The sequence below is a fragment of the Electrona antarctica genome (assembly GCF_951216825.1).
Source record: "Electrona antarctica genome assembly, chromosome: 14".
NCBI lineage: Eukaryota > Metazoa > Chordata > Actinopteri > Myctophiformes > Myctophidae > Electrona > Electrona antarctica.
In genome coordinates this window covers 30,658,971-30,685,275 of record NC_136795.1, presented here as the reverse complement: position 1 = coordinate 30,685,275, position 26,305 = coordinate 30,658,971, and the positions used below count along the sequence as shown (strand labels likewise).

The following is a 26,305-nucleotide window of genomic DNA, read 5'->3' as shown; positions in this document are numbered from 1 at the left end:
AGAAAGTCAAATGATCTAGCAGTGATAGATATATCAAATGAAACAGTGGCGGCACTGTTTTTGTTGGCACAGACTGGTGGGCACACGCCTACTTAAAAGTATTACTTTACCAGTTTATAAGCATAGGTTGAACTTGGCCAAAAAGTTATTGGAATATGGCAATGTATGTCAATGTATTCCATCCCATTTAAATTATTTACAACCATGAACATTCTCAGAATTTGAAAATGTCAAATTTCTATGCCGTTGTACTCACACCCAACGGCATACAAATGTTCAACCTCTTTAAGCCCAATTTATTCCTTGTATGTCGTGCACCCAAAATGGCCCACTTACAAGCTTGCAGTGCAATGCTTTATAAGCTCATACATCTAGCTATTCAACTCTGGTGGTTGTGACCCATCAGAAAAAGGAGGGGGCAGCAGTGTTCAGTACAATATAGATTTTATTAGTTCACTAAGATTGAATACGAAATAAAAAGCAGATTGGCTTTTAAATAATTCACAATTCAGTAATGATGGAGTTGCCAGGTTCATCATGTCAACACAATTAAGAATGTTTTTCCATGGTGTGACAGCTCCAAGCTCTGACCCAGTGGGTCAACAAAAGCAGAAAAAAGCCACCAAAGGCCTAAGATCACTTTTCACCCAAATGTAAATTCTGATTTAATAACCAAGCGCATTTACCCTTGTGTTCATATTTCTTGGGTATGATACTCTTTCAATTACAAAAACTATTTCCCTCCAATATTCGAGTATAGCTCCAACCCATTTGCTGGCAGCGGAAAGTGAAATAACTCCTCCAACCCTGACAGTGACACAGATAGAACCGTGTGTGCATGTACTGGGGAATTGTGCCACTTGAAGGCCCCTTGTTGTACAGTAGAAATCATACTAAACCTTTGATTTACATATCATAAATAATCAGCATGTCCTATCAAAGTGCTGATCTGTACCTCACCTCCCGAGTGGATAAGATTTACAATATTAATCGTATCAATTTGAGACACACGGTTCTTTGTCTGGCACTTACATTTTGGAGAAAAAAGAAAAAAGTGGGAGATGGCCACCAAAATCAGAGAACAAACAAAGCAAACATGTCCAGCGTCAAATCAAATAGATACCTGCCTCTCTTTGCGTCTATCAAGTGCAGAATCATAACAGTCTAAGAAGAGTTCATTTTCTAAGGAACCATCTCAACAGTACAAACAGGGAATCAGACCAACGCACCAGAACTGCTTGGGGAATGTTTCATATCCTTTTATTTTCTCTTTTATTTTTTTTCATAGCAATGGAAAAATATAACCTTATACAAACTTCAGTTCAATTTTTTTTTCAAACAAGCAAAAATGGTGAGTGACCCTTTTCCCCAAAACCAAGTGCAGTGAAAGGACTACAACCAGCAGGGAACTGAAACAACTCAACTCAAGCACAAGGTGTCCAATTGGACAGGTTAATTGTGTATGGCTCAACGACGACATGGACCAACTGGCTAACTGGATCTCTCTCCCATGGCAGGCAGGCGTCCTGCCATGGCTGCCTATTCAGCCGATTAACCAAGCTAGACTTGCTAGTAATTTGGCACGCTCTTCTCCAGGCCCATTTCAGCCCTAGTACATGGAGATTTATTAAGTGTGTTAAACATAGTTTCCTTTTTTTGGGGGGGGGGGGGGGGGGGGGGGGTAGAATTTAGTGCTAATTTTCTTTTCTAAGAGCATTCCTGTTGGTTTTGAAATGTTGGAAAAAAAAAGGGTGCTCAACTCTCCCGGACATTTCGACAGAGGCCTGGCAAGTCCCAACAACCGCTAAAAAAAAAAGGGGGGGGGGGGGGGGTTAAGACAGAGCCAGTTGATGGACCACAGGAAGGAAACAACCAAGGTCCAAGGTCACAGTCAAGACCAGGAAAGATCTGAAGCCTCTGGTGTCAAAACTGTCCAGGAGGAAGCACCGTGGAGGGGTGTGTTTACTGCACAGGAGCTCACCCAGCACGCAGAAGGGTAACATCCTCTGACACACATGAGCTGAAATTTGTATCGCGGTCAGGTCAATCTACGAAGCCCACACACAGACAACGAAAAGCAACTTACGATGCAGTTGAAATTAGAACTAAGAAATTATAAAGGAAAAAAAAATAAAAAGATAAAAACCCAAAAGAAAAGGAGAAATGGGTGACTGATTTCCATGGCGGTAAACAGGGTTCCTACTACTGCCAATGATGTGCCTACATAGGCTGGCCTGTCTCCCTCAACTAGCAAAAACAGCAGAACCAGTGCCCCGGTCTCTCCAGGTTTACTAGCCGTTATTTTAACTGACCATTCTATAAATGTATTCACTTATGCATTAGTTTTCAACTAGTGGAGGACAGGGCAGACAGGAGCTCACCCTCCTTCCACCACCCCATCACACCAGACAGACTGCTGTGGAGTGCAGGGGTGGCCAGCTGTGGGTTCTTGATGGGTAGAAGACCATTTAGAGAGAGGGTGGCCTCACCTCTCCCTCCACCGTCTGTCCGTCCGTCTGTCTGTCCTCCCGAGAGAAGACGAACCCCGACAGTTTGATTAAAGTTCTGTTCCCGTTTTGTTTTTTGTATCTACAAGAGTTCTTCTCCGGTTCAAACTATGTCCAATTCAGACCATCTCTGCAATGTTGGGATTTGTGTTTTCCTTTATTATTATTATTATTCAAAGTCCATAACCATAGAGTGCTTGGAAGAAGAGAAAAATAATAGCAACAAAAATGAAGTAGGTAGAGTAATCCACAGATCAGTCATAGAGCAACAAAGTCCAGAGAGTCCTGTTCCACTTGCTTCCTCATCAAGTGTTGATTCCAAAAGTCTTGCATTTTTTCCCGTATTGTGATATCGTCTTTTTTTCTCCTGTCATTTGTGTTTTTGTTTCGACTCCAAAAACAACTGCCCCCTCCCCTCCCTCTGCCACCAGCCCTGTCATTATCATAGCATAGGTTGCTGGCAGTTGGTCTCTGGCGGTAGATGCTCCCCGAGAGGAGGTGAGGATTGGTTGGTGACGTGTCATATCGTAGCAGACTGCTATATGTTGGCTCGCTCGTCAGGACAGCGCTATACAGCTAGCCTAACAACAGCGAGGAGGAGGGGGGTCAAGGGAGGAGGAAGGTCGGGATAGACAAATTGGACAGGAGGGGGCAAGTCCAGCTTTTTTTTTTTTAATGGGATAGGGTGTGTAGACCGAGTTCAGATACGTCAAACGCAGAGGAGAAGTGTTTGATTGGGGTTGTTGTCCTAGTCAAGATACAGTTCAGTCCACAGGCTGTCAACAGGGGGGGGAGGGGGGTTTCACGAGAGGTCAAAGGGCGTTTGAAGGGGTCAGGGGTGGGATGGGGAGTCGCTGCTAGTCTGCCGGCGACTGCTGGAATTGTACTCAGAAGGTGGTGTGATGTCATTCATCTCTCGCTCGCTCACACGTTTCTCGCTCGTGCTTTCTCTCTCGTACGCTCGCTCGCTCTCACACACAGACACTCATCCCAGCGCACACTTCGCTTCTGCTTTGACCCGGCCACATGCGCGAAAGACAGAAGATTTAATTCCAGTGGGGCAAATTTTTTTCCTCATTGTTCACTGATGTCAATCTCTCTCTTCCCCGATAGTGCCATATCTGGATGGAGAGAAAGACAAGACGGTTAAAAAAGAAAAAGTACCGTTTGTGAAAAATCATTTATAAACTACATCAGGGCAATGCAGAGCAGCATTTGCTCCATTTCATTACTGATGGTGTCACACAAGAGCAATGATTGCCATCACTGCCATCACGTGACAAATGTTAATCATTTCTCCTACAGATGTTCCTTTAAAATCCATCAATCATAAAGGTTTCAAATACATTAAGCGTGTAGGTCTCAGATACAGTGGAAAGGGGTTATGCATCAGACTTTCAGCGTGGTGCATGATTTTTCGTCACGGACGAGACACGCAATGTAGACTGTATTTCTGCCAATATTAGTGAACTTTACCAAATTACAGTAAGTAATTTAAATCAGTCCTAATTATGACTGAATTAGCATTTAAGTACAAAGCAATCAAGACGTCACGACATACTTTGTTTAGAACACAACATGCAAAAAATCGCTGGTACTAATGACGATTTTACCCTCCTTTGCGTTTCAGACAAACTGCAGTCGAGGGTTACATCCTACGACCTACAGGTTTTTCTAAGCCTTGGCTTGTCCTGAGACAGGGTCTACGTTCGTTAGTTAAGGTCCAATAAAGTTCTGCAGTGTCAGATGTTTTTTCCGCTGAAGTGCCATTTTTAGGACATCATGTTTGCAAGTTTGATGTTCCTAAACCCAGTAGCATAGAGTACTCTAGTTTAAGGGCTCCCTGGCGAGCATCGCTATGCCAGCTGGTCTGGGTATGCACTCCATTTAACACGGGCCTTGCAGACAGAAGTGTTCCAACCTGCCAGCTCTGAATGAGCTGTGAGAAGCCATCTTCTGAATCAAAAGAGGCCACATGGCAGAGAACCAATCAAATGGTGCTCTACACCAGGGGTTCTCAACGTTTTTGGCCGGGGACCCCCGAAAATGCTTTGGCAATGTCTCGGGACCCCCGCCCCGCCCCCTCCCGACCCCCAATATAAATTGACTGCTACAATTTAGCCATTGAAAAATAGCAGATCTACAAGCTCATAGCGCGCCACCGAGTGGCGCGCTACGAGCTTGTAGGTCTGCTATTTTTGAAAAATCGTGAAAAAAACTAAAACTAAAACATATTGTTTTGTTTTTTAAATAATTTGGCGACCCCCCGAGGGGTCGCGACCCACGGGTTGAGAACCCCTGCTCTACACATTCTGGCATTGCCATTCTCTATACCGTGTGAGAAAGTCTTTAGTCAGTGACTGATGTAACGGTGACTGGGAATTAATGCATTCACCGGTGAAGGAATAGGATTGTGTGGCTTTAGAGATGACATGCCTACTATCAAATCTGTCCAAGTGCCTGACGACTGTCCATCGTAATAATTATTTTAGTGAGTGTGTTTATTTTATTAATTGTGTGAAATAGCTGTGTACATCTAGTGAGTGGCTTCATGTGTGCGTCTCCACTGACCAGGCTTGGCTCTTCAGCTTGCGGAGCTCCTTGGTGGCCCAGGTTGCTAGGGTCTTTGTTTTATTGGTCTTAGATCGCCGTCCCTCCGTCAGTAAGTCGTTGATGAGTGGACGAACCTCTACCAGCTTCATCACGTCCTTACCAAACGCAGTGCACAGGTCACTGTAGAGGCAGGTACGAGGAAAGATCATCATAATGAGGAAATTAGAAAAGCTTTACTAAACTAATCGTTTTCTCTCTAGCTTGTATAAATGTACTGAAAAAAAAGGTCTACAATTTGTTTTTGGAAATGCGATGTTTGACAAAGAACGACATGGCCCTGCTTCATATTACAGCATGTTAAACTTCATATTACATATGATAAGTGCGTGTGTGTAGGTCTCAGATACAGTGGTAAGATTTATACATCAGGCTTTCAGCGTGGTGCATGATTTTTCTTCACAGACCAGACAACAAATACAACCAACATGGGTAATGAATGACCACTTGGGAAACAGTCTTTTCCTCCCATCGCATTCATACAAATATTTTACAACTGCTCTGAGCTGCAAAGGACCGGCCCCTCCTACACCCCCTTACCCTATGAGGCCAGCAGCGTTAGCCACCACTCCATCCGAGTGATCCTCATCCTCAGCTATGTGGTGGATGAAGGACAGGATGAACTCCACCCGCGGCTGCACCAGCATAACATCAGCTGTAGGGACAAGAGAGCAACATTAAACCACTTAAGATCCACCAAGAAATGCCGTGCAACTCTAACTACAGCAACAGCCCTCCTACTACAAAATTAGAACCAAGGCCTGAACAATACCACAACGACGTTGTCAAAAACTCCAAGAACATTTAATCAGAAGCAGCAGCAGAATGACTTACTTAGGAAAGCAATCTGAAAGGACTATCCCTTGAAGAAAAAACATATTTTCATTATGCAGCTACGATGCTGAAATGTGACCAGTGCAAAGTAATGAGTAATCCTACTGCAGGCTTTTCTTTAATTTATTTTACAAACATGGGACTACATTGTAAGTATACATTTGTGGGGTCCCGCAAAACCAAAAAGACTACAGTAGACAGGCCATGCTGTCTGAAGTCTCCTGGGTGAAAGAGACCCTGGTTCACTCTGTGACGTCATAAAATCCACACGGTAGAACTCACAACAGGCAGAGGAACTGACGTCAGGAGGCCAGTGAGATAGTTGATGTGAAGATTGAGTGTGTGTGTGTAAAATTGTACAAGTGAGTAAATGTATTCATGAGTGTCTCTCTTACGGTGCACATTCTCCTGGTCTCCCTTCAAGCCCTGGATGATTCCTGTGTAGGCCTCCAGACAACCCTCCCTCAACTCATTCAGGTAGTCAACCATGTCGTAGTCCGTCTAAACACACAGATACACAGCAGCACACAAATTACAGTCACAATATAATAAACACAGTAAAACAAAATGGCCAAGTAAACGGAGCAGGTGCAGAACAGAACAATAAGCATTCTGTTAACTAAACCAAGTCACATTTATTTTTTTCTGCAATGTCAACCTGGGGCCTGCTTGTGTGCACTGCCTGCGTTCTTATGTTGGGTGTGTGTGCCTGTATGTGCAGCGAAACATTAACTTGTCCAACCAGACCTGCGTGGAATGATGCTGTGGGTTTACTAGAGAGCATATATGCATGTGTAGGTCTCAGATACAGTGGTAAGATTTATACATCAGGCTTTTCAGCGTGGTGCATGAGTTATCATCACAGACCAGACATACTCGTTTATTCACACTGCACCTGTGAGCCACGTAGGGCGTGAGTCAGGTCGTGCCTTGTGCACCTGTGTGGCATGCTACAGTGTGTATGTGGCATGCTACAGTGTGTATGTGGCATGCTACAGTGTGTATGTGGCACACACACACACACACACACGTGTCCTACCTTGTCCACCTGGGCCTGTGAGGCATGCTACAGTGTGTATGTGGCACACACGTGTGTCCTACCTTGTCCACCTGGGCCTGTGAGGCTTGCTGCAGTGTGTCCAGGACAATGTCCAAGTACTTCTTGAACTCTCCTCCGATGGCCAGAGCAATGTCACCGAACGCCGACAGGATCTGGGGCTTCACTGACCGGTGGACGTTCTCGTTCTGCACACAGAAACACGTACTACTTCAATAACAAGAAGCTGTAGAATACATTTAAAACGTACATACATTTAAAAGTTTGAGGCATGTTAACTAAATTAAAGTGATGATCCATTTCTGAGCTTTTTGTTTGTCATATTCTGCATTATATTCCAGAGCTTTCTGGCCGGTTCCGTGGGAAAAAGTCAGTATGGGTCTCAGATAGTGGTAAATGGTTTATCCATCAGGCTTCAGCGTGGTGCATGGTTTATCATCAGACCATACCGTGACACGACTAACACGGTTTGTTTGTATCATCGTACTGGTGTTCAAGTGAAAACAGAAAAAGGTAAAATGGGAAGGACGAGAAGAGGATACAATAAGAGCTGAGAGAGAAGAGAAGGAGGGACACCTCACCCCCAGGTTTTCCAGCAGTAGTTGCATGATCTCATCACAGAAAGGCAAGATGTTGGTCATCAGAGCTCTGCAAAGATCACACACCAGACCCACCGCAGCAAGACACACCTGCAACACAACAGCAGGTTAGAGGGAGGCGTCCTAGGGGGTGACTGCACATTGAAGCTGTAATCCACAACTTTGGGGCGAGATAAAACATTATTGTAAACAACCTGTAACCGATAAACAGGCTTTCCATTTTAGCTAAGCAGTAGCCGTGGGGGAATCAGGTAGGTAGGACATAACTCGGCAGGCACAATGTTCTGGAGGTGTGCACCGTCTATGTAGTGTGCTTGAGTGAGTCAATGCTCCTATACAGATTACAAGGTCAGATGAAGTTGACTATGAACCATAGTCAACCTACAGGTTAAGTAGTGGTCCAAACCTCATACTTTTAGTCCATACAGTGATTGTGGGGACCCGCAAAACCAAAAAGACTACAGTAGACAGGCCATGCTATCTGAAGTCTCCTGGGTGAAAGAGACCCTGGTTCACTCTGTGACATCATAAAATCCACACTGTAGAACTGACAACAGGCAGAGGAACTGACGTCACTCGACATAATATGAATGAGAGAGAGAGAAAGTGATTTTCAGAAGTCCCCACCTGATATTCAGCATAGTTCTTGAGTCCAATACCCAAGAAAGGCTTAAAGGCATCCATATATTTCTGGAAGTCACTGCCCAGCACTGAAAAATATAACACCTTCATTAGAGAATTGGTAGTTAGCATAGATACTAGATAGTAGCAGTACTAGGGGAAATCACATCTCAGATGGCCATCCAAGGTGTAATATTGCAATTCCTCCGATTGCTTTGACAAAATAAATAACCACTCAATGAAATATAATTACTTAATTAAAAGTGCTACTGTGTAGATTTTGATTAGCCCATTTACTATGACTCAGACAACCTCTAAGGTCTTGTAATATCAAAGTCATTGCACCTTGCAAAACACTCTAAACCCAACAAGAAGCACAATACAAGCACTACACAAGTTTTAACACCTAGAGTATGCTATCTACATCATTCGCATTTATTTAATAGAGCTTTATAGAGCATTGTTCATGAAATGTTTCTTGTTGTGATATGTATGGTTTGGTATAAGTAAGCTAACAGATGGCAAATCAGTAAATCACCGTTTCTTTGAACACATAGAGAATTTCAAGAAGTGTGTAGGTCTCAGATACAATGGAAAGATGTATACATCAGGCTTCAGCGTGGTGCATGGTTTATCATCACGGACCATACAACTTTCACATGGTTTGTGCTACTGGTGATCAATTGAGAATTGTATGCAATGCAGGGCCGCTGCGATTCATCATTTAAATGAGTTTGCTTTTCATCTATAAACACATCGATGTGATTTAAAGCAGGAGAGGCCTGACCTGCCCCCTCTGAATTTAAATGATTATGTTTCATGTACTGTTACATTGTGTGGCACTATCTTTAGAACAGAATCTATTGTCTTCATACATTGAATTTTATCACTTTAGTTCAGTAGAAACCAAAGACAATCAATTATGTGGAAGAAAAAAAAAGAAAAAAAAAAAAGAAAAAAATCAAAGCAATCAGCCGAAGTCAAATCATCCCCTTTTGGTGTTTAACATTATGTTATAATTTAGCTATTGGAAAATAGCAGATCTACAAGCTTGTAGGTCTGCTATTTTTGAAAAATCGTGAAAATATTTATTTCAGATAACTGGAGGATTTAGAAGATTTATTTTTTAATTTTGAGGTCAGGCCTAAATGGGTTAACATATCTCTGTAATACATGTATATGTGTGTGCGTGTTTACCTTCCACCAGGGTGGATACGGCCATGAGTGCATCTTCCTGGACCCCCCCAGAGCCTGCAGTGCTCTGGAACATTCTCAGCAGGGAGGCCATCACCACATCCGAGATCTGCAGGGCATCCTGGTGCTGTACCTTACGAAGGACATTCTGCAAAGCACGTCCAAAACCAGCCATAGATTACAAGATGCTTTTTATAAAACCAACCAACAATAGCTGCTTATAAGGCACTTATATAGGCAAACTATTGTCAAAACTCTCATGAACACAATCAATGAGTCAATAAACCAAAACCAGTCAAAACAGCTGAAGCATTATAACATTTAACTTATTCATATTTAAATTGACTCATTGAATACAGCAGATGGGACCGTTTAATGTGGCAGGTAAAAATAAATGACCACCGCCATATGCATCAATGGTGTGAATGCATAAACATTATGAGGCACTATCTACGCAGAGATCAGCATGTATGAAAGGGACACTTGATATCAAGATGGTGCAGGAACAAGTATATTAGTCTGTGTGCAGAGTTCAATAAAAATATAATAGCAACATTAACATTCGACTCTCGGCACATTTCGCTGACTTGGATTTGCATTGTCACATTTTGCATTATATTCCGCACAGCTTGCTGGCTGGTGCCGCCGGGAAAATTGAGTATTAGGTCTCAGATAGTGGTAAGGGTTATACATCAGGCTTCAGCGTGGTGCATGGTTTATCATCACAGACCAGACACACTCATACGGTTTGTTTGTATCATTATACTGGTGTTAAAGTGAGCATTTTATGTCATCTTTATTTTCACGAGTGTCCATTTCAGACATGCATATTTACATTTCATATTTAAGAACTGGTGAATTGTGTTGCTTCTTAATGATGCTTAAAAACATGCAGCCAGGAATTCAGAAAGGAACCGAGGATTTTAAGTAAACTTTCATACATATGGCATCAGGTATTCTAGTCTTTGCCAGTATCAGCAGCTTGTTTACATAAAGTGAAAATCCAAACTCCCATAAAAGGCACAACAAACTAGTACATCTCAATTAATGGGCATTCAAAATTCAAGTTCAAGTCAACTGGATCCAGTATAAAAGTGGAATTACACACATCGCAACATACACTAGAGAAGGGGGAGATGACAGTGGTGTGACTGTGTGTTCTGACCTGTAGAGTAGCGCACAGTAACGACTGCAGATCGTTGAACTGGATTCTGTCTGAGGTGCTCTGGATGTGGGACTAGAGAGACAGAGAGGGGACAGGACGTTATATCACTAGGCAATGGCATCACAGTACATGAAATGCTACTACTACAGCAGCAGAGGGAGGATTCTTTGGAGGGAGAGCCAGTCAGCTTCAGGCAGAGCTGCTACCATCTTTCAGGTGAAAAATCTGATGCATTGCCAATTTCATTTCTCCATTCGTCTCTTCATCCAATCTGTCTGATTCCTCCCACCCTCCTCTGTTAGCCATTCATTCAACCTTTCACTAGGGTTGGGTAATATATAATAGAGCAACATTATATCGATATTCTAGTGTGAGACCAGATATCGTCTGGGATCGTCTTGTGTGTTGACTTTTCCTTGTTTTAGTCAGTTGTGCCTCAATAAAAAAAATGAACGTAATAGCAACATTAACATTCATCCTATTCAATTTCTGTTATTTGACTCAAGGCACAGTTAGCTGACTTGGACATGCATCGTTGCATTCTGTGTCATACATTGTATTCCGCACAGCTTGAAGGCCGGCGCCGTGGGGAAAAAGTGAGTTTAGGTCTCAGATAGTGGTAAGGGTTATACATCAGGCTTCAGCGTGGTGCATGGTTTATCATCACAGACCAGACACATGTTTGTTTGTATCATCATACTAGTGTTCAAGTGAGCATTTTATGTTATATTTTCACTTATTCTTAAATCTTTGGACTATTTTTGAAAATAGACAATCTACAGTAGAAGCTCACAACAAGCTGCGAGCTTGTGGCTGTGCCATTTCAAAATGTTTTGAACAACCTAAATGAAAACTAATAGTCACAATACGATGATTCCTTCCCATCTTACCTCCATTTGTAGGACCTGCTGCAGTCTCTCCATGATGACCAGGGTGGTCTTCTGGACGGCAGGATAACAGTCCTTGGCGCTGTTCTTGACAATCTCCATCAGAGCCTCATAGGCCGCTGAACGCAGGTTGTTCTGGTGGCCGTCAGGCCTGGAACACACAAATGGTGTCAAGCCAACTGACTACAAAGGAGTTGCCTTCCCAGTTGTTAACTGTGACTAATAAAGTGCTTTCTAATGAGCCATAATGAAAACAGATTAATTTACCAATTATCTTTTATTACACAACAAAACAATTAAGCAGCTTTATTTAAAATATATCCCAATATTAACTTTCAGGTGCAAATCGTATGCTCAATTACCCAAACATTGTTCTTTCAGTTGAGGTTTAAACAAATGCGCTCTCCCCCTCCATTCTTTGTATGGATTAAATGGAGATAAAACAGATAGATTTTCTAATGTTTCCTACTGTGTGGTGTGTTGAATTGTAGATGTGTCAAAGCCAATTGAAAACGGCACCAAAGAAGGTGAACAACCCTAATTTGTGTGGTTCTTTTAATAACTTCCTAGTTGACGTGTCACCTGCAACAGAATCCAGGTTCAACGAGGACACAATATTTGAAGGCCAACTTTGCTCGTGCTTTGGCGACTTGCCCATGAGGCATTGTATTTTGTCACTGAATTCAGTGAGTGTACTGAATTGCTGTGGAAAGTGTGTGTAGGTCTCAGATACAATGGTAAGAGTTATACATCAGGCTTCAGCGTGGTGCATGGTTTATCATCACAGACCAGACTCACTTACATGGTTTGTTAGCATTCTTACAGCGCGATCATTTTATGTAACCTTTTTTTGATGAACATTATTTTTGGTGAATCGTTCCGAGGAAAAAAAAGTGTCAGATATGAATAGACACTATTTTGTTTGCAGACACCATAGCCAAACACCGTCTCCTCTGTATTACACCGTCTGGTTTGTAATGAAATAAACAAGAACATTTATTATAGATAATGAATGTTGGAAGGAGAGGAGGAGACAACAGGGTATTGAAATACAGAGAAGCTCCCGTTTCAGATTCTGCAGGCTTCAGCGCTTTTAATTTAAGACTTTGAGACTTTTAATACCACCTCGAGAGTAAATCAATTTTCTGACAAAACTATTCATCACTAAATCAATACCAGTCATAGCAAGGTCAAAGTAGAGTCGACAACTTTCATGGATTGGTTGGAGGGGGTACATTTGCAGACACTGTATGACGTTTAGTAGGTAAATCACTATTGTGTATTTGTTTCTTAAAGCAAAGTTTAAGGCCGTTTCATATAAGTGAGACCAACCACCCCATTGTATGACAATATAAGCAAAGTTATATTGTATTAACATAATCCACCATATAACCGATTAGTATTACAAAAAGAATAATTCATAATGCACAGAATGAAAATAGATTACTTAAGCTTTATCATGAGTAACCGTGTCATGATTTCTGGAAAGATGTTGAGCTCTGTTGTACTGGGATAATGGCAGACATCGCCACGGCAAAAAGCTCAACTATTTCTTTGGATAGATGGCACACCATTGAAGAATGTTAGTTTTTTGTGTGTGACCTGCCTGGCGTTTAAAGCATGACGCTTTAAAGATAACAGGAAATGGTTGAGAAAGTGTATTTTGCTGTATGGGAGTTTGTCTGACCCGTCTGTCTGACCTGTCTGTGGTCTCTAGCAGTTTCTGTACAATGATTTCGAAGGAGGAAGACAGGCAGTATGTGGCGGGCTCCTCCTGGTCCTCGGCTGCGTCCGTGGCCTCGTAGGCAGCCTCCGCCAGACTGGAGAACGCCTGGAGGAGCAAACAAATCATTCCATGTGGATTATGTATAGGTGGTAAGGTGGTCTTACATTTCAGCATGCATGCTCCCACCAGTGCAATCACTTCTGTTCTCACCAGAACCATGTGCTCCCTGCTCAAGAAGGGACCTACTCTGCATTTCCCATTTAAATTTCAACCCTCGTTTGTTTTGCTGTAACTATTTAACACTTCTGTAATCTTGATGCATTAAAGAATGTGTTATGGTTGCGTAACCAACCGATTCAAATTCCTTGCATCTGCTGCAACCCTACTTCAAGTCAGTCATGTTTGTGACTGCTAGGTCATTTTCCAGTTTGTGATTACTTCTTTGGTCTTCAGTGCTTCTAAAGTTAGCCGGCATTCAATGTAACACCAATAATGGATGTGTAATATAAATGTCACCCATATCACTGTAGCTTTAAATATGACGGGACTGTGGCCCTACATACAACTAGACACTCAACGTGTAACTGTGACCAGAGATTGAAAAGCAAAAAACATGTTTCATTATTGAGGGATTTCCTTCTTCCATGTGCTCCTAACTTTAAAGCGCTCAGATGAATCAATCTATTTCATGGAACTATGAAGACATTTTAATACACGGATGGTAACATGCTCATGTTTTAGGTACACAGCAGCTGTAGCTTGACAACTACAAGCCCAGCAAAGCAAGCGTGTTGAATATAACCTAAACCTACGGTTCTGATGCCAGGTCAGAGGTGCAACGAAACAGTGGTGCTTTGCATCCATGCCACCATTTTTTGAATGAAAAACTGAAGATTTTCTGAAGGCGTTTTTTCGGCCTCGGGACTAAACGGGTTAAAATAATTAAGTCCATCTCATAATTACAGTGTAATGAAAATGGATAGATTAAATGGATAGATTAAATGTGTCATTGTGTAATCTTCAGTGTACAATCATGCGTTGCTTACCCAGCAGACATTTGAGGCCACTCGGGGTTCAGCCCCGAGTCCTTCTATCAGACACTGCAGCAAGGGGGCCAGGTAGACCTCGTTGATGGCTGCCTCAGGCAGCAGCTCACATATCCTGCCTACTGTCCAGGCCGTGGTGTCCCTCACCACCACACTGGGGTCTTTCATTAGCTCTATCAGGGTGGGCATCGCCTGGGGACAAGGATAGACGAAATGGACAGAGTTGAGTTAACCGGAGTAGTTAACCGTTATGAGACGGGAGCGTTTGTGTAATAATCTCAAAAAACCATGCGTGTAGGTCTCAGATACAATGGTTATGTTATACATCACACGTTCAGCGTGGTGCATGGTTTATCATCATAGACCAGACACAACTCCCCATCACTAGGTGTGCCTTCATTACAAAAGCTCCTTGTTGTGGTTTAGACAGAGTAGGGCTGTGACGTATGGAATGTCAGCATAAAAGTACAAACAAAAAGGACAAACAGATACAGACTGAACCTCATGGACTTGCTAGCTAGACTACTGCACAAGCATGCTGTAAAAACTATTTAGGGGGAAGTGAAATTGTTATACTAGTGCAGACCCATGTCTTCGCACTGAATCGTGGCACATGCCAATTATGGAGAAGCGCTGATGCAACAACACCGTTCTCCCTTGGGGTGTCAGCAAGTGAAAGCGATTGGTTCAGTCTCTCGAGATACGAGGAAGACAGACACTTGCACGCAGTGATTTGTGGAATTGATAGATTACCAGAGAAAGACAGAGAGAACAGAGAGCAAGGACATTCAAGTGTTTACAGATTCCCATATGTTGTGTGAAACCACAAAATGAAATCTCAACTGCTTCAGATTCATCAAGTATCTGACATTTCTTTTGTATATATTTGTATTGTCATTTGTGTGTAAAAAGGAAAATAAATACATTGTTGGGGGAAAAAAAAGTATCTGACATTTAGCACAGCCCAGGTCTACATGCATGTGTCCATCATACTGCATCACTACCTGGTCACAACCGTAACAATCAACTATACCAGTAGAAAATAAATATGCTTCATACGATATTCCAACTCAATTTACTTTTAAATGCCTACTTGCTCCTTCCCAGGCTGCTAATGAATTTCTTAAAAGACACGAGCAACACGTAGGCCTCAATAAATTATAACAATCGCATTGCATTATGCAAAACCTCATTTGGAAAAACAGTGTTCTGTTAAACAATCTAAATTGAAATTGCAAAGTGATTTTAGAAAAGTGTTAAATAATGGGTGAAAGAGAAACATTGTTCTCATACCAAATATTTTGATTTATATTTGTGCAATGTGCCTGTATTATTTCTGGAGCCTCCCGCACAGCTGGTCTGGTGCATAAAAGCATGTTGCAAATATAATGCTACCGAGTGACACCATAGAATTCCTATGCCGGCGTTTGACCGCCATCTCAACGTTATTGCTCACACAATGCCTCTTCCAAATTAGCCTGCTGCATCACATCGCCCGACTCAAATCCAAAATGTGCCGAAATTATGAGACTTAACATTTGGCTTAGAAAATAGGTCAGCTAGCTTTACCGCATAGAGAAGTAGCACAATCCGACTCCAAATGTTTATGCGTCCGTCTTGTGTGAAAAAACAAAATATATATATATATATATATATAATTATTATTTCCCCTTACATTTTCCAGCTGATATCATGTACTCAAGCCAAGCAGTCATTTATAATCACAAAATCACAAAAATAGCTCCAAGCTGAAGAATACAACACAACAGTCAATGGCGATGGCAACCAACACTGATTAGTGTGTTCATGGTATGCTTACATTTCACATCAAACATATGCACTCTTGCAACTTTCACTAGCAAAAAAACTAAACGACATTGTGATACTGAGCTCAACTCTGCAGTATGCGTCACATAACCACAGCAATGCAGCAATTGCCCCGGCCCCAACTGTGTACAAATCAAATAGAATACAAATATATATTATGCACCAACAGTAGCTTGAATCTAAGTTCTTAATGAATCAGGTCACCTGTATGACTAGGGGCTTCAGCTGGTTGAGTTCAGGTCCTTCCAGTATGGAGCCGAAGGCCATGACCGAGGCATCACGGTAACGCCAGTCAGGGTGCTTGATGTGCTCTTTGATGAAGGGCAGGACATGGGGAACCACATCATCCTCACAGCAGGTGGCCAGCAGCATCAGACACACACCAGCCGCTTTGCACGGGTTCCAATCATCGTCGTCGTCATTCTCATCCTGGGAGGGTGGAGAGAGTTGTTTTTTGTTATAACTGTCATAACGGGTCATTCACTTTGGGGCTTTCTTTGGATGCGTGTATGTGATCACTGTACCGTGTCATTTAGGTTACACTTTAGAATTTTAATGAAACAGAAGAGAACGAGGACATGTGAAAGAGAGGGATGAGGTGAAGAGTATGCACAGCAGGTTCAGACAATAAGAGAAGAGTAGAGTGGCACGAGGCAGAAATAGTGCAGGGGAGTGAGAGATCGCTTGTGAATCTGAGATGAGAGACAGGATGAGTGAGCACAAACAAGAGTTTGAAGGAACATGTTGAAAACAATATACTGTATCAGAAGATGTTAACAGGTCTGTTTTGGCAATGTTGCGAATGAATATTGGACAGATGGGGAAAGAGAGACAAAGTATTAACAGACATAATGATTAATACCTGTTTGGTGAGTGTCTGTGTGAGGATGGGGACCAGGTACTGCAAGGCGCCTTTGGCATAGAATTTACTGGTATGCTCTGGGGGACGTCCCTGCTCCGAAGCCTAACATTGGATAAGGAAGGAAAGGAACAGACCAAAGACTTTTAACCAGTAATGCTGTAAACACTGCTGGAGGAGAGATATAGTCAGCTAAGGTTCTGTAAATAATAAGTCTAATTTAGAAATCCAACAGTACTAGCGGTTCCAGAGGAGTACGGTTGGGAACCACTTGTTGGTTTCCCAGTCAAAGAAAAGTCAACAGGACAGGAACAAAGTAACTTCTACAACAGCACAACAAAATCCAAGTGTTTTCCCACTTTTGAGAAGCTCCAAAATATTTTCTACAGCTTTCAATAACCTCAACAGTAAATACACAGCACTAACAAGATAAGTTGATCATAATGAACATTTTGAACAAGCATGAAAGTGTATGCAAGTCCTAGATACATTGGTTGAAGTTAGATATCACACAAGGCTTGATGCATGATTTATCATCATAATGTAAAGCAGCAGTTCCCAAACCTTTTTGGCCATGCAACCCCCCCCCCCCCCCCCCCCCGTTACCTCCAGACCTAGCTGATGCACCCCCCACATGGAAATATAAATTGCACAAGCTCTATAGAGACATATATTTCCTTTTTATCCACATATATGAACCTGAATATGGCATAATATATGCAGCATAGGCTATATTCTGCATTACTTGCTATAATATGTTAATATATTTAAAATAAAACCATAGCACCACCATTAGACTTTTCATGTCGCACACCCCCTAGAAGGCACTCGCACACCACAAGGGATGCATGCACCACAGTTTGGGAACCACCGATGTAAAGGATAGTGAGTGATAGTAACAGAACAGATGGGTGTCATGTCACCATGTCTAAAATTCAGACAAAAGGCCATTTGTGGGGTCCAGCAAAACCAAAAAGACTACAGTTAGACAGGCCCTGCCATCTACGCCTCCTAGGTGAAGTAGACCCCGTTTCACTCTGTGACGTCATAAAATCCACACTGTAGAACTCACAACAGGCAGAGGAACAGACGTCAGTAGGACAGTATGAGAAAAAGAGCTGGAGAGACGTCTTAAAAAAACAAAAAAAGTAACTCACACACACCTCAGAGGCTTCGATAGCTAGGTCCATCTCCTCATCACAGACGTTGGACCAGAACTCAATGCCCTGTAAGGCCACCTCGTCTATGTCACTCTTCATGGCTTCTATGGTGATCTGGGGAGGAGGAGAGAAGACAGTAAAGTACAGAGGGGCACAGACATCAGGCAATTAGAATGCCAGAAGTTTTCCTACGAGTTCTATCCCTCATTTGTTACACCAATTGTTAACTCTGATGTTAGTCTATAAAAAGAAATGTATCCGTTATGACAGCAGCTCGACAGCATCACACTCCCAAAGACCAGAAGAAAACACAAGATTTTTTTTTCTATGCCGATTTAAAAGTAGAGGTTGATGAGGTATGCAGTGTCTCACCGCAAAGAGAGCAGGGCCCATGTAGGTCTCCATGTACTGGTAATACAGAGACATGATCTTCACCAAGTTCTGTAAGGCCGCCACTCGCACCTATACGACAAACAAGAAGATAAAAACATAACTGAATGTGTGAAAAACTTGACTGGATGGATGAGGTCCAACTGTAATGAAATCACGCTCACACCAAAAAATAAAGCACAATGGAACCAGTTTAAAGTTATCCCAGTGACACATCTGTATTCTTTCCTCTAGTAGCTGGGTTTCTCCATTTACACAGTGTTCGGTTGGTACTCACTCTGGTGTCAGGACACTGTGTTGCTTCACACACCACCTGCATGATGAAGTGTCTTTCTGTCTGCAAAACACAAACGCATAAGAAAACCGTTAAAAGTAGTGGTTTAACCACTGACCAAACCCAATAACATATACTGTGAAAAGGTAAATGGACAAAAGGCAGCAGCATAATGCAGAGACTACACTAGATAAAGTGCCCCTCGGGGCACAGGTCTCCACCAGGGCAGATCAGGTTGTGGCCTCCTGGTGGCACTATAATAGGCCAATGTGAAAAGGGTGCCATTTCTTCTTAGCCTTGGATGGCAATTGGATGATTTGAGGCATTTTGTTCCACCTGTTGGTGGCGCTATAACAGGCCAATGTGAAAAGGGTGGGATATATTCCTCAGCCTAGTAGGAAAGTCTGAAAGATTTCACGTAAATTGCACGCTGCATTCATGATTTGAGGCTTTTTGTTCAAAACGGGCCAATCCTGCAAAATTTGAAAGCCAATGTTAGCCAATTAGGATGGAATATGAAATATCGGACAGATCCGGCTTGAACACATGACTATAGAGATAGTGTGTAAAGATTTGCGGTATTTTTGGACAGAATCTGGAAGATTAATATAAAAACTAATGTGTTTTTCAAAAGTTGGGCGCTATAACAGGCCGTTCTGGAGAATTTGGGGCAGAGGTTCATCGTTGGCATCCAGGGAGTGTGCGTGCAAAATTTGGCACGGACCGGGTTAATGGTGCCAGAGATTAGCTGGTAACAGACGGACGGACGCATGCACACGCACGACATACTCTCTCCCCATGCCTTCGGCCTGGTGGAGACAACTAGCTCCTTACCTCCTTGTCAAAGTTGGCTTTGGTGAACTCCAGTGAGTTGAGCAGGGCGTTGGTTGCTGCCAGTTTGACATTGTTGCTGGGCTCTTCCTTCCTCATTCCCTGGATGATGGCTGTCAGGATCTGGTTGGCATTGTCCTGCAGCTGCTCTGGGTCCTGAACACACAGCAGCATGTTAGATGTGTGTGTGTGTGTGTGTGTGTGGTGGGGGGATTCATTGTTTCATTTATTTTCATGAGGGAGAGTAGCAACATCTAAATAATCAACAGGAAATGTCTCGCAGAAAAGGCACGCACCAAATCGACTAACTATTTTAGCCCAAACAATATGGGATGTTTGGAAAATCAAGATATTAAGATATAGTGATAGTAACAGATGGAAGTCACAATGTGTAAAAAGTCAGAAGAAAGGCCAGTTGTGGGGTCCAACAAAACCAAACAGACTTCAGTAGATGGGCCCTGCCGTCTACGTCTCCTGGGTGAAGTAGACCCCCGTTTCACTCTGTGACATCATAAAATCCACACTGAAGCACTCACAACAGGCAGAGGAACTGATGTCAGTTGTCTGCCAGTATATAGCCGACCAACAGGTGTATATTTGTGTGGGACGGCTGTACTCACTATGTCCTGGCAAATGTATCCAATGGCCTCCAATGTAGACTCCTTCATGTGTTCAGTGCTGGCGGGGTCGGTTACATTGGCCACCAGCTGGGGGATGAGCTCGGGCCACTGGCTCACTGTGATCTCGGCGCAGGCGATCCCTGCCACACACTGAGACGCAGAGCTGGGTCTGTATGTCTCTGTACCTAGTGTCTGGAGAACCTGTGGTGACAGATGGAGATGGCGATCAGATACACACATTTTAAGGTAAAAAATGGACATTGGTCACTATGTAACAATCTCAAACTGTGTAGGTCTCAGATACAATGGTTAATTTATACATCACACTTTCAGCGTGGTGCATGATTTATCATCATGGATTACAAAATTTACGAGGTACTCTGCCACCGCATAGATTAACTAAATCTAAAATCGTAAACACATCATGCTTCCTTACAAAGTTCTTGATCTCGCGGCGCGCGTTGGCATCGATGGCCAGCCATCTCTGCTGGTACCCGGTCTTGACGTCTGGGTCTTTGGAGGTCAGGGAGTTCTTCACCTGCAGGCCGGCTGCCACACGAGCCACCTGGGTGTTACCTGGGTTGGCTAGGACCTTGGACAGCTCCACCAGAAAGGTCGGCTGGATGGGGAGGTGAAAGGCAACATTGTTAGAGACAAAAGGATAAGAGTGCTTTTCTCTCTGGGGGTAGAGGGCAAAGGGAGAAGTGGGGAGGAAGAGTAGAAAGCATGGGGTGACAGCATGAGATGAGGAGGATGTGAAAAAAGGAGGTCAAATATAAGATGGACTCTGCATGAACACAGCAGAGAGTAGGGGACAGATAAGCGGAGGAGACACATAATCATGTACCGGTATACATATTATCTCGCCACTGTACTGCTGGGTGTATAAAACAGTGAGCTGTATTCACACAAGCTTGTCATCATATACTGTATATGGACAAACATTACACACATCTCCATCCTCCACAGCAATAGACACTCACAGAGGGCCCTCACTAGCTAAAGCCATAAATATCTAGCACCACTGCTACATAACATTTTTATTATGCATGTCCAATGACATGCAGAGGTCAGTGACTCCATCTATATAGAAAAGATACCAAATCCTTTAAGAGCCCCATTGCCCCCGCAGGCGGGGGCAGCGGCTGTCCACCACTGAACAGCGCTCAGCGGGTCAATGGAGACCCAATTGGTCTCCGGTTCCAACTCCGATGTAGCGGATTTTCCCCCTGGACCCCCCTGGGGTTTAAGAGGTTAATGATGCTATAATAAGTTAACATACGTCTTATTAAACGATTAGGTTGCATGTCAAAGTAGCTACTAACCCCCTTATGTTTGACCTAATGTACGTACACTAGCTGATAGCTGCTTTTCAGAGCGTTAACCTTGTTAACACCATACTACTTCTTGACCGGGGTCTCCCAGGGGTCTGTACTTGACCCACTACTTTTTCCCCTGTGCACCAAATATCTTCTCTTGAAAATAGCCAATCTACAAGCTCCCAAGACATTGTGTGTTCACTGTGTTGTAATTAATGGATGAATACATTTTGCATTGTGAGCTTTAAGGCCACTTTGGTAGAGGTTTGAGGTTACTTTGCCATGATGCAACAAAAGGTGGGCAAGAAATCAAAAATAATTTCTCCATTGGCTAGAAATTGATCATTTAAAATACTAGAGGTTCCCGTGGGGCCTCTACAGCGGTCCCCGTTGGGCACTGGCCTACTTGGAATGATGCAAGTTGGAAATGCATGCCCCACCCAGATATTATGTCTGTGTCCCTTTTATGCGTCTCTCTGTGTCCCTTTATTCCTATACATGTCAGCCATGCCCAAATATGGAGTGGTGGGGCTAACGGGTCTTGAGTTACGTGGATTACAGACGTACACACAGAGACTTGGTGCATTTATAGTTAGATGTTACTCTTACTATTTTTATTAGGAAAAAAACAGAATTGTATCCACGGAAGTGGATCCAGATCTCCGAATAAAATCAACAGGAAGTTGACAAACAAGCAGTGCTGGGGTTGGTGGTGTTCTATAATGTCAGAAGCAACTGGTTTGCGTTCGTTTACGGGCTAAAGAACCAGCATTAGAGTGGTCTTGCCGTACACGTACAATGTAAGTCAATGACATATTTTGGATTATCAATTTCGAAATTATTTCTGATTTCTTGCCCACCTTTTGAGTTACATCATGTCATGGTAAGGATGTTGTGCTTACTCCCCGTCTATGCTAATGGCGAATATGACAAGTCGGCCTAGATGACTATGCAAATACAGTAGCTCTTTGCTGCGCTTTACTTCCTCTTCCCTCATGTGCAACCTGGTTACATTTATTTCAGGCATCCAACCAAACTTATTTTTAAGCTACTTTTTCAGGTCATGTCCAAACTAATAAAAACACAATCCTTTATGGTTTCCCGGGTATGTTACTTTCTGAATGAGTGTCGCATTTCTTTCTCCAGAATGCAGCATGCTCTTCTTTTAACAAAAACATGCATCGCTTAAGCTTAGGCCACCCACCCTCTTGGCTGTGTTACCAACCAGGCCTCTATGGCCCCATTTACACTGGCAGACAAATCTAGCCTGAATCAGATCTGTGCCACATCAAGATTGAAATCCGATTGGTTTAAATGGTCACATGACACATTTAGACAAATCAGATTCCAATCTGGATGTGGCTCAGATCTGATTCAGGCTGGATTTGGCTGCCAGTGTAAATGGGGTCTAAAAGCCACAGAAAACGCTGCGTTGGTTTGTCTTACAACTCGGCCTCCCCTGCCATCTCCTGTCTAATGCTTTCGGCTGTTGCTGACTAGAACATTGTCATGCACTTTTCAAGTGAAGTCAATCCATAAGGAGGACTTCCATTGCTGGGCACGAATCTGGGCATTTTGGTCTGGAGCCACAGTGGATCATTATCCCAAAACTGACGTCATTTTGGCATTGTACTAGTAAGCCATATTATTAACCACTCAAGTTTTATACTTTGTTGTAGATCTGCCGTCTTTGGAAAAACGTAGCCATTATGACATGCACAAAATATGGACACTAGATTGACAGTGGTTAACGCTAGATATATTACCTGTGTGGTGGTGCATCACCTGCCAGAGTGCCTAATGAGTGAATAAACTCAACCGCCACAGCAATAATTTACCAGCATGTCCGGCATTCATGTCTCACATTAATTACATCTACTCTAAAAATGTGTCTAAAGAGAGAAAAAAAAAGAAATCTGATTTAGAAATGAAAAGTCCCATGCACCCAAATATGTTCAATTTTCTTCTCAGTGTCACCGTCTACTGTTAAGTTGTATGCTGGAGACTCAATCCACCCATTTCTCCATAAAACTTATAACCATGTCAATCAGAGGTTAAGGTCAATTAACAGCTGGCCTAATTAACCAGTAGGCCAAAACTCTGTGGAGGTCTGTCTATCCAAATGTCACAGTATATTATTTACACAGAACTTGTATATGGGGTAACTATGGTACAGTAGTGGGGTAACTATACTAGAGATGCAGATATTACTTGGACAGTACATTTATTTGAACCTAAGAGGAAATAGTGTGTTGCAGCCTACAAGCTCCAGCCCTTCCCTGGTGGGATTGGGGTGCATCTGCCATGGAATGCTAACGCTAGCAAGCTTGGGCTGTCTCCTTTCATTCACTGCTGATGTCTGACTGTGCGTGTGTATACTGTATAGTACTCTGTGTGTAGTGTGTAATGTGTGGGTCTCGCTTCGCTAGTCAGCCATCGTGTGTAGGTGGGGTGTGTGGCGAGGAAGGGAGGGAGGGCCCAGCCCAGGGAAAAGCCGGGCGGGTCACTCACTGTCTGCTAGCTAGCGGCGTCCTCAATCTGGCCACCATACTTGTGGCGCTAACCTACTTTCACATCAGCAGTAAAAATATAAATGTGTGTGTGTATATATATATATATATATATATATATATATATATATATATATATATATATATATACACACACACACACACACACACACACACATACATACAGACACACAGTATACACCCCCAAAATAACCACAGTACTGACCAGGTTCTCAATAGCTGCCTGCTCCAGAAACTTCTGTGCCGCTTCCAATTCATTTCGATCTGAGAGAGAGAGAGAGATGGGTCGGGGTTACTCAATGTAATGCTAGCTAATTTAGCTAGCTGAAAAAAATGCTAGCTAAGCATGCTTGTATGTGACAGTAGTACCGAAACTGAAACAGTCGGCCCGCCACAGATTTAGGGCGTCTCGTGTTGTTCATGAGCCCCGCTAGTGTGATTTAGTTGTGAATTCCATTCAGTTGTGGGTTGGATCCATTTACACTGAAACATGACATTACACGCAAGGATGGATGAGAGACGGGTTCTGGTGCCAAGTAACAACATGCTTCCATCCATCCAGACCCTCAGCTAGCCGAGTCAACTTTTCACCCAGATCTCAAACTTAAAACATTAACCTGATTAGTCTTTACAATGATCAACACAAAACCGGTTCAAATATCAACGACACCACCGTTTAAACCAGACAACAGCGTTGTTGGGTCGGCATATATAATTTCGGATGATGATAGTCACTTTTTAGGTGCTTAAAGTTAGCAGAGGGAAAGGGCCGACTTCATTTGCACATCAACAGCCCGCTAACCAGCTAACCATACTAGCTAACACACACACACCACCAGCATGGGCAGGCAGGGTGTGGGTCGCCATGGCTGATACGACTAGTAGTGCAATGCAGCTGTCACAAGAATCACGCTTAGTCACGTCAAGCCGCAACAACCCCGTTGATTTGACATTTATTATATTAGACGGAGGGGCTTTGACAGCCCTCTCTTGTTGCGTGTGTCAGACCTTCCACCGCCAACACAACGCATGTTCGACAACCCGCACCACTCCGCCACGGTGGTTAGCGTGTTAGCATCATGGAGCCGCATCCCGCAGCGAGCAGGCCGTGTGTGGCTAGTAGCTAGCAGCAACATAGTTGCGCGCCCGGCGTAGCGCAAGCGAAAAATAGCCGATCTACAAGCCCGCAACGCGTGGCTATCGCAACGCGCTGCGGGCTTGTAGATCGGCTATTTTCCGCCGCGCGACACCGGCCAACAGACGCGTATAAATCCCGGCTATAGCATCGACGTGCTAACAACTTAGCACTCCTTCAACCCGGCTCTCCCAACTTTCACCACTTCGTCTCGCAGCGACAGTTGAACGCGGGGCCACAAGCCGGGTTCCTGTCGACTGCTCTCGGACACAAACGGACACATGATTGTCACCTGGAGAGACGGTCTTCTCGAGGATTGTGATGAGCTCCATCCTTGATCCCCGGGTCGGTACGGCGGCCGCTCTGCTTCGGCTATCGGCTTCTTCTTGCTTTGCTGTTGTGCGCTGCTGCTTCTTATCCGGGGGATGGGTGGTGAAGTCAGTCAACTCGTCGCTATGCTAACGGGGGCTAACCGCTAACAGTTTCGATTGCCGCGCAACAACTCAAACCGGATTAGATTTCCTTCAGCCCCGACGCCGCTTGCTTTCCTTGCTAACTAACTAACTAACGGGGGAAACGTGGATGATGATGAGAAGTCGGCGGCGGAAAAAAAAGACACCCGGCGACTAGAACGGCGTGTCCACTCACTCGTCCCCGGGCCGGCACGTCCGACTCAGTTGACGGGGGGGTTCTTGCTCTACTGTGAACGTGGGATAGTAAACGTGAACACGAGCTGCAGGACCAAATCGCGTGTTTTCGAAGCAGCGGGGCTGCCTGTTCGCATCCTGTGTGTGTCGCTCGGTAGGCAGGGAGGGAAACTAAAGGGCCGCACTTGTCTCCCCGGCGGAAGGATATGGCTCTCCTCCCCTCTCCTCTGCGGTCGTTGGTTTACTATACAGACAGGCAGCTTAGAAAAGGACGGAAGTCCCGCTTTAAGTTTAGGCACGTCTTTATTCTTTAACATTTCTTTTCACCCCCCCCCCCCCCCCTTAACATTTGTAGCCTTGGATCAAGGCTGTCATAATGTATAATTTGATAGATTTTGATATTCGCATATATGCAAATATCAAAATAAATAAAATACGATCCATCGCATCTATGCAAATATGAAAA

General features: G+C 43.5%; 1 protein-coding gene across 2 annotated transcripts; it reads right to left on the bottom strand.

The window, feature by feature from the left end:
* Positions 1-427: 427 nt before the first annotated feature.
* On the bottom strand, positions 428-26,102 carry kpnb1 (karyopherin (importin) beta 1). Of its 2 annotated transcripts, none has more exons than XM_079520279.1 (22): positions 25,485-26,102; positions 24,263-24,321; positions 20,644-20,826; positions 20,208-20,408; positions 19,591-19,743; positions 18,760-18,819; positions 18,465-18,554; positions 18,090-18,206; positions 16,936-17,037; positions 16,278-16,502; positions 14,247-14,438; positions 13,175-13,305; positions 11,478-11,625; positions 10,588-10,659; positions 9,426-9,570; positions 8,235-8,317; positions 7,590-7,697; positions 7,053-7,196; positions 6,347-6,452; positions 5,658-5,772; positions 5,079-5,240; positions 428-3,628 (listed from the first exon to the last, which is right to left on the bottom strand). In XM_079520279.1, coding segments are annotated over exons 1-22 (2,637 nt in total). In that variant the 5' UTR covers positions 25,525-26,102; the 3' UTR covers positions 428-3,627. The 2 variants fall into 2 exon arrangements, with proteins under 2 accessions (XP_079376405.1, XP_079376406.1); XM_079520280.1 differs by having other exon boundaries at positions 18,096-18,206.
* Positions 26,103-26,305: the final 203 nt, after the last annotated feature.